At 41.3% G+C, this 9,696-nt stretch overlaps 1 protein-coding gene across 1 annotated transcript; it reads left to right on the top strand.

Annotated features, from left to right (window-relative positions):
- The first annotated feature begins 5,531 nt into the window (after positions 1–5,531).
- fgg (fibrinogen gamma chain) lies at positions 5,532–9,413 on the top strand. The gene is made up of 9 exons (XM_056265164.1): positions 5,532–5,641; positions 5,735–5,791; positions 5,903–6,086; positions 7,103–7,187; positions 7,305–7,435; positions 7,536–7,669; positions 7,996–8,180; positions 8,565–8,842; positions 8,947–9,413. The coding sequence occupies exons 1-9, from the start codon at positions 5,582–5,584 to the stop codon at positions 9,126–9,128; spliced, it is 1,296 nt and encodes a 431-aa protein (XP_056121139.1). The 5' UTR covers positions 5,532–5,581; the 3' UTR covers positions 9,129–9,413.
- Positions 9,414–9,696: the final 283 nt, after the last annotated feature.

The following is a 9,696-nucleotide window of genomic DNA, read 5'->3' as shown; positions in this document are numbered from 1 at the left end:
TTGAAGTGGAACCTCTTTGTCAACTGGTGCTCTTCTCACCGAGAAGACCCCCGGAGATGTTCGGTCAGTGTCCTGCTTTCCTTTCTTCAAGAGGGTTTGGAGCGAAGGCTGTCTCCCTCCACCCTCAAGGTCTATGTCGCCGCTATTGCCGCACATCATGACCCGATAGAAGGTAAGTCTGTGGGGAAGCATGACCTGATCATCAGGTTCCTGAGGGGAGCGAGGAGACTGAATCCTCCTCGCTCTCCTCTCGTACCCTCTTGGGACCTCGCAGTGGTCTTAACTGCCCTGCGCAGCGCTCCCTTTGAGCCTTTGCAGTCAGTCGAGCTTAACTTCCTGTCAATGAAGACAGCGCTTCTGACTGCATTGGCCTCCATCAAGAGGGTAGGGGACCTGCACGCATTCTCTGTTGACGAAGCGTGCTTGGAATTCGGGCCGGGTGACTCTCACGTGATCCTGAGACCCCGGCCTGGATATGTGCCCAAGGTTCCTACCACTCCCTTCCGGGACCAGGTGGTGAACCTGCAAGCGCTGCCCCCGGAAGAGGCACACCCAGCCTTGGCACTGCTCTGTCCAGTACGTGCTCTTCGCATCTATGTAGACAGAACGCAGTGTTTCAGGACCTCAGACCAGCTTTTTGTCTGTTATGGTGGGAAGCTGAAGGGAAAGGCTCTCTCCAAGCAGAGGTTGTCTCACTGGATAGTGGACTCCATTGCTTTGGCATACCAGCAGCAAGGTCGACCGTGCCCCCTTGGTGTGACCGCACACTCCACCCGGAGTGTGGCGTCCTCTTGGGCTTTAGCGCATGGCGCCTCGCTAACAGACATCTGCAGAGCTGCAGGCTGGGCGACACCTAACACATTCGCCAGATTTTACAATCTCCGAGTGGAGCCAGTCTCCTCCCATGTACTGTCTTTTTCAAGCTAACATGGGACCCGTTAGGTGTCTTCGCTTGCTCGCCATGCCACTCCACGGACTGGATACGTGCGATATTCTCCTCGGGTGAGCTTCCCCGAAAGCCCTGAGTTCCTCCAGCACTCCTGATGTCGGCGCCAGTGTCTATTGCCTGCGCGTCGGCTAGGTGCCTTCCGTGTGCATGGTACCTCCTCTGAGCTACCCCCACATGTGTATTTCCACTGTAAGCCTCTTTGAGCATGTGTCTTTCCCTCGGCAAGCCACCTTGCCACCCCTGGGGTTGAAATATTCCACCTGCGGCTGGACACCCCAGTGATTCCCCGTATGCATCCCTCGGGTCATATGTGTATTTTTAAGTCCCCCCCTCTGGGTTGGCAGTAATTGCATACTTACCTAAAAGATCTGGGATGTGCTCCCCAGTGTACCTTGGTATTCCTGTGTTAAATAGGAGTCCTTCGTCCGTGCTAGTCTCACGACAGGGATCTCAGATTTACGCAGGGCACTGGAAGACAGCTGAGAAGTGGCGTGATTAGACTGGTATCCCCATTCGTCGTCATCCGACGGAACTCGGAGTGACAACGAAAGGGAACGTCTCGGTTACGGATGTAACCCTCGTTCCCTGAGTAGGGAACGGAGACGTTCCGTCTGCCTGCCACTTCCGCTGTACCGCTGGAACAGCCGAGTTCAGTCTTGGCTCCTCAGCGAAGAAACATATCTGCATATTGCCGGCTTTCTCCTTTTATTCCCACGAGGTGGGGCGGAGTTGCGCCATGCAAATTCCGCAGACCCATGGCATTTGTTTGCCATTGGCTCGTTTTGTATACTCGAAGTCGATAGGCTTCTAAGCGAAACCCCCATTCGTCGTCATCCGACGGAACGTCTCCGTTCCCTACTCAGGGAACGAGGGTTACATCCGTAACCGAGACGATCTTCATTCTCGGGATCAACAGACTGTCATCTGCTTGCTCAATGTTCATCACGGCAACATTTTATGTGATGGGAATAGATCTAAATACTTTAAAAACTTCTCACGATTTGTTAACCTCGATAGTTGTAATAGTAAAAACGTATAATAGCTGTAGTAAAAGTATTCGAGAGAGTTTCACATGTAAGACATAGCTATTTCATATGCAAGCATGTCAGCCAATCACAGCAGAGGCCGGTTACACACAGCAGACACGCCCCTTCAAACAGAGCGTTCAAATCAGAGGCTAAAATCAGGCTAGGAAAAATGCCTTTTATTTCTAAATTATGACTGTTTTTGATCTAAAAAACATACAAACATTATGTATAGTCACTTTTTAAACACGAAAAACGCATTGAGGCATGACACGCAAGCGGTTGCCGTGGTAATGAACAACCTGCTTGTTAAAGCGAATGTATAATCCTGTATCTGAGGCAAAATGACTAAATATGCAGCGCGAGTTATATATTTCTAACTCCAAACATTAGCCACTGAACCAGCTTATAAAATCTTCTTCAAGGCTGTGCTGGTTGCATTTGAGGTACAGGTCATGGGGTTTCTCAGATTTAGCTTGAGACCGGTATAAGCATTCGCCTCGATAGTAGTTGTGTCTCCTTCATTGCGTATTTTTATATTTTGAATATATCCCTCCACTGCATACTTTAACCCCCTTTGCCTCGATATGGAGGATATCGCTGAGGTATTGCTCCAAAAAAGGTCACTGACACGCACGGGTATACCTCTTCCCGTCATGGCAATCTGCCGCGCTGGTCGTGTTTGACGGGCGTAGTAACTAGGGGGCGTGGCTTTTGCGAACGGTCAATTATCTAGCTAGCATGTCCTTTACTTCAATTTATATGTTGGTATCAAATCAGTGTTTGTAATGCTAATACTAAAGGTTTTGTGGGGAAAAAGTAGAAGACTTGTCTAAGTCTGTGAAACAGGGGCGTCACTAGGCCCTTTTTCAGGCTTCAGCCCCCCTAAACTTCTGCCTAGCCCCCCTAAAAATGTGAGATTAATGTAGGCTACACAAATTCGTGTTCGCTTCAGTCTTGTTATAATCAGATTCAGCGCGTTCTTCATCTTCAATCCGCAGCGGCGCCGACAGAGAGCACGTCAGAAACAGAGGACAGGGTGTGTGTGTGTGTGTGTTCATGTGTGTTCATCTGAGCCTCATTGGTCTGTCACTGCTCGTCAATGTCAGAATATTTGAGATGACCAATCAAATCAAAGTAGGCAGGCTTTATGTTCACAGACGCTGCTGAGCGCGAATTTTAACAGTGTGACTCGACGCGTACGGTCAAGTGCGAGATAAGATGTAAGTAGCTAAACTTAACATTTCATATTTTACTTTTTTTAGGTCATAAATGTTAAACGAATGACAAAAAATAATCAGGCAAACTAATATAGTTTTGTCTAATTTCGCCATTTTGAACTGAAAATAGGCTGTAACGTGACTCATGTAATGTAATAATTAGTTTACAAGAAACATTAACAAAGCCGTTTTCAGCATGTTAGGCACAAGAGATTAATAATGAATGTGTACATATTGAGGATATAATACAAATTGTAGCCTTTAGTAAATTAAAAAAGCTCAGCTTTAGGAGGGGAAGAGAAAGGGACGAAGAGACTGAGAAAAAAAGAAAGAGTGATGGAGATGAGAAGAGAGCAGGTATTGACAAATAATCTGCCCACTGACATGGTTTTAAAGCTATTTCTTATCCTTTTTTGGTCTTCAAACGTCTTGAAATGCACATATCAGAGAAATAAAAAATTTGAACCCCCTACCAACCTCAAATTTAGGACCTCTGTGACTAAAGCCCTGTCTACGGCCCTGTATTAGGCATAAGATCAATAATAAATGTGTAGCCTACATATTGTGAATGCATTTAATAAACTTAATTACCTTTAGTAGCTTTCAGTAAATAAACGCGTCTGAGAAAATGATTCAGGCAAAATCAACCTATCAATTGACCCTATGTTTACTTTCTTCACTGACAGACAAAAATGAAAAGCCTATATCAGTCAAAGCTCAGCTTTAGGAGGGGAAGAGACAGGGCAAGATAAAAACAAAGAGAAAAAGAGTGTGATGCTGATGAGGAGAGAAAAATAATCAGCTGCCCACTATCCAAGTTTTTTGGCCTTCAGAACATCTTAAAATGCACATATGTAGATCAGAGAAATCAAAATTTTCTCGGGGAGGCCCTGAACCCCGTTATTTGCCCTACCTCACATTAGGGACCACAGTTATTATAAAACCGTGCCTTTGCATCGTAATGAAAATGGTTAATAGTGATCTTTAGATCCTAAACTAAAGTGTTACATTTTTTAATTTTTAAAAAAAAAATCATATTGGGGGCTTAGCCCCCCTAAAATGAAAATCCTAGTGACGCCCCTGCTGTGAAATAAACTGTTAAAGGGGATTTAATGATGATGCACTAGTGATTGTACGTGGATTTGATCTTTAATGTACTTTTTTTTTTTTTACCAAGCAGCTGATATTGCCATAGCAACAGCAAGAAGCTATGGATAGTTATGGGAAGTCCGGCTCTTTTCAAAGAATCGGCGAGCTCGTTCGCGAACGACACATCACTAGTGGACTGCCGCAGCACCTGAGACGCGCTCTCTGCTCCTCACCACGGCGCGTCTCAGGTGCTGCGGTTATCACTCCGCCCAAGTAGCAGTGCTTCGCCTTCAGAGAATATAGTTCCCAGTATTTATACGGTTAAAATATGTCTGTGTCTCATGTGACTTTGTTTTTTGTACACTCTGTGACTATACAAATCACAACATGTAAATAGGAAAATGTTTGCGTTATTTTGTCACTTATTTGGATTAGTATGCTAGCTGCAACCATTTACATCCAGTCTTTGTGCTAAGCTAGGCTAGGCTAGTGCGTCAAACAGACTTATAGCACGCACGGAGATGAAAAAGGTATGTATGGACTTATCTAACTCTGGGGGATAAGGTGAATAGGCTAAAGTCCCAAAAAGTCGGAGTGTTCCTTTAAATATATGAATACTATTGTTTTGAATTAAGTAATGTTTGTGGTTCTTTAAACAGATAAGTTTAATTCTCCATTCTCAAATAATTTGATAGAAATTTCACAATATATTAAGTGTATTATAACAATTGGTTAGTCAAATACTAAATTCTTTTAGTGAAAAAATAAATAAATATAACTGTACATTTTAGACAAAATTAATTGTTGGATTTTTTTGTCAATTAACTCAACCAATCAAGTAAATGATATGCAGAGATTTTACTTAAGTTAATAAAGTTATTACTGTGATATTACTAAGCCACTGAATATTTTTTTAGATGGTACCCTACACATGTTACTATGGCTTAAATACTAGCATTCACATTTTTTTTACAATATACAACCACCAAAATGTTTTTGGCCTGAACAAGGTTGAAGTAGGCCTACCCTGATCGATATAATGTTCAGGTACCAGTAATAAAACCCTTACAAGTTGTCTCTGCTTATACATTTGCAGGAACACATTGTCCCATCTCTGCTGCATCATTTACGGTTAGTTCTGATTCAGACAGTGAGTAAGAGAGGGATTGTGTTAGCTTTTATTTGTATAGTGGACTGTTATCTTCATCTCTGAGGAGGACCTTGATCGGATAAATATCCTGCAGCAGTCAACAGTCCCTCACATCTCAAGGGTACACCACACAGATTTCAGGTCCAACATGGCCTCGTTAACGCATGTGGTTGCTTCCATCCTACTGCTGTCCACAATAACGTCAGCGGTGAGACACTGAGCGTTTTATTTTTATTATTGTAATAGTAAGTATGTTATAATGCCTTTTACTGATTGTCTTTTCTCCCTTTTTCACCTTAAGCAAATGAGAGGGGACTATTCACCGTCGCAAGATATGTGTAACCCAAATGATGGGTTTGTAAGTAGGGATTGTCTGATCTGGATTGTTTTAAGTTATAAACTCACAATTAAATTGCTAAATTGTAACTGTCATTGGTTTAACAGTCACTTTCCGTCCTTGCTTTCTCAGGGGAAATACTGCCCTACCACATGTGGAGTTGCTGATTACCTACAGAGGTACAAGCCTGATATGGACAGACAGCTGGATGAAATGGAACAGGATTTGGAGGAGATCGCGAACCTTACCAGAGGAGCACAGGACAAAGTGGTCTACCTGAAAGACTCAGAAACACAAGCACAAAAACAAGCACCAGGTAGCACAAATGTTCATTAATTATCGATTAACAAAAATGCAAAATGTGTACAGAGGTTACAGTTGTCTCGGATGAGCTTTTGAGATTTTTAAATCTGCTCCTGGGTTAATGCAGGTTTCTGTTATTTGAAAATTATAGAAAAGGGCCCTGAATGTCATGAAAATTGTCATGTGGTGTAAGCAAGTAGAACATATTTTTCTAACACCTTGAATACACATGAGTGTGTATGTGTGTGTCTTATTATAATTTTTTTTTTTTTAAGTAAATATAATGGTTTATTTATTTATTTATTTAAAATGTTCATCTTCATTCATTCATTCATAATACAGATTACGGGAGTCACACAACATAGCTGTTTACAACCCAATATTATATTAAATCTTAAAAGACTGACCTTTATTGTTAAATAACCTTAAATAACTTTATTGTTAAAAAACAATATAGATTGTTTCAAAGCAGCTTTACAGTGATGATAGGAAATAGATTGTTTTGGCTTTACAGCAGATCTAGAATAAAGTTATTGTCCTGCTAAATTTAGTTTTGATTGATTCACTTCCGTTGCAAAGATCATTGGTTATTAACTTAAGGGCCGCTAACACGACACCGTTCTAACAGAAAACCCTTAATGCACTCCGGCCCGTCCATTCGCACAACAACAGTGGCTCTGGTGGCTCGAGAACGCAAACCTTGAAATAGGTTCCAAGGTGCAAGCTTTGAAAAATTTTGAAAAACGTATCATCTCAGTGTAAAATCCAAGAACGCAAATCTGTGAAAACGCTGACGGCGTGCACATGGGTATTACGTGTTTAGTCTATAGGTATGCGCGTTTGAATCTATATCTTCATAATACAGAATTCTTTTGTTTTTTTGCTTGTCATAATTTATAAAACTTAATTTTAATACAGAAAGAAAAAAAGTGCTTATCATTGAATAGTCATTGTATGTGAATTGAATCTTTTAAATACATGTTAAACTTTACTTGATTTTCATGAGGTTAATCACAATCCTTTTGTCAGATACATACATCAAAAAATCTTCAAGCATGCTGGATGATGTACTGCGATTTGAGAAGAGCATTCTCGCTCAGGAAGATCAAATATAGTGAGCACTTTTCCTTGTTTTTTATACCACTTTTATTGTCCTGATAGTTTATTAAATGTCATTATATGAATCAATAGTCTTATTAAATGTACTTGTTTTTTAATTCCCCCTCCACAGTCAACTGCAGTCAATCCTACAGGCTAATGAGAAACGAATAACTGATTTAAAGCAGATGTCTCTCCAGCTGGACCAGTTGTGCAAAGAGCCCTGCAAAGACACTGTGGAGATTCAGACAGTCACAGGCAAAGGTAAAATCAGCATGTAAACATCTTAATGACAACTGACATGGTGAATTTACTTTACATATACGATCAGAGAGCTGAATTATACATGTGTACTTTTCCCCAGATTGTCAGGACATTGCAAACAAAGGTGGTAAGGTCAGTGGGCTCTACTATGTGAAACCAGCCAGGGCTCCTGAGGCGTTCCTGGTCTACTGTGAGATAGACAGCTTTGGACGTGGATGGACTGTACTTCAGAGGGTACGCAACACAACAGACAATGAACAGTGACTCAATTTCCTTAAAGCAAATGTAGAGATACATGATCGTTGGTGCCGTGACCCAGATGAGAGTGAGGTTTAGGGTGGTGAGTCCAGCTAGTAAGAGTTGTTCAGGTAAACTTCACTCCCCTGACCTCAAGAGGTGCACAAAAGACAAACTTTACATGCTTCTTACATCCTTTTTACCACACCTGCCTCCCATGCCGGTTGACGCTGGCTCTAATCCCACTTGATGTGGTGTGAGTAGGACCAGTTACAAATGCGTGCTACTTTATTGATCAATCAAAATGAATTGTATGTTTTCAGAGACGGGATGGCAGCGTTGACTTCAACAAAAAGTGGATTCAGTATAAGGAAGGCTTTGGGTACCTCTCACCAGATGACAGAACAGAGTTCTGGCTGGGGAATGAGAAGATACATCTGCTGTCGGTTCAGTCCAGCGTGCCTTATGTGCTAAGGATAGAGATGGTCGATTGGGAAGGCAACAAAAAGTAATGAACCATGGGAAAACATGAGTTTTTCTCACTCTTACTTAGGTTTGAAAGTGGAGTTCCACAATCATTTTATTTTTGCATTTGGAATACTTTTATCCAAATTGACTTTCTATGGTTTGGGTACAGGAATGGTGTTTCATATTGGACATCAATTTGGTGTCAAACCTAAGCAAGATTTATCCATGAATTCCAAATGCAAGCATTTTCTTTATCTGCAATTGTCAAACAGGACTTCGCTCCGCTAACAAAATTGATCTTTGTCAAGTGACATTTCATGAACTCTTCAGTCAGATCAAACACGCTGTTGAACATTAGGGTGCACAGCAATCAATAGGCTGAGTGTTTGTCACAAATTTTGTCTTGTAAAACTTGCCTTCTCAGGTATGCCGACTACGCCACTTTCAAACTTGGACCAGAAGTTGATGCATACCGCTTGACGTATGCTTATTACTTTGGCGGAGATGCTGGTGATGCCTTTGATGGTTACGACTTTGGCGACGATCCCAGTGACAAATTCTACACATCCCACAATGGCATGCAGTTCAGTACACCTGACAAAGACAATGACAAGTTCGGGGAACACTGTGCCTTGCAGGAAGGGTCTGGTTGGTGGATGAACCGCTGCCATGCTGCTCATCTCAATGGAAAATACTTCCAGGGTAAACCATTACACTCTTTTGTCTTCATAGGAGATAGTCTTCCTTCCAAAATCCATCAATATTATACTGATCTCATTACTTATGTATGGTTTCTGTCTTTACAGGTGGCAAGTACACAGAGAAAGACACACAGCATGGATATGACAATGGCATTATCTGGGCCACGTGGCACAGTCGCTGGTATTCTCTGAAGGAGACCACCATGAAGATCATTCCCATTAACAGAGTCGTTGCTGGAGGGCAGGAAAGCGGTGCCAAGCAATTTGGAGGTCTGGGAGACATTTAAAGACCTTACCAAAGCTCTCCCCATTGTTCTGAGATATCATTTTGTTTTTGTGAAGCAATTGTTGAAATACATGGGAATGACATGGGCAAAGTATTTTCAAGTGAGTGTAAACATGTCTATGGGTGTCTGATATTTTCCATTCTTCAAAAATTAGGTCTGCAAAAGCTTCGTACACAAGTCATGTTGGTCATGTTTTTAAGTTTGATCAACTCATTTAAAATGAAATGGTCTAATGCATTGCACCTGTCAATTAATTAATAAAAATTCTGTCTTTTGTAAATGAAAGGTATTCTGTAGTCCTCTTTACTTAATATAGTGATCACTGACAATGTAGGTGAAGTTAAAATTAAAATAGGTATATTATGTCACAAAGGTACACACATTTTATTTTCATTTTATATTTTAAAAACATAAATAAAACCTTCATAACAGAAAAATGGGTAACACTTTATTTTAATGTGTCCTTGTTACACAGGCTACATGTAATAACTGTTATAATACATTATACATAATTACAAGCAACTAACACTTAACCAAACCCTAAACCTAATTAATATTACTTTTAGTG

Source organism: Rhinichthys klamathensis, unplaced genomic scaffold, assembly GCF_029890125.1.
Source record: "Rhinichthys klamathensis goyatoka isolate OS25496 unplaced genomic scaffold, OSU_Roscu_1.1 h1tg000229l_1, whole genome shotgun sequence".
Lineage (NCBI taxonomy): Eukaryota > Metazoa > Chordata > Actinopteri > Cypriniformes > Leuciscidae > Rhinichthys > Rhinichthys klamathensis.
Note: the sequence above shows the minus strand (reverse complement) of the source record. Positions and strands in the feature narration are given on the sequence as shown.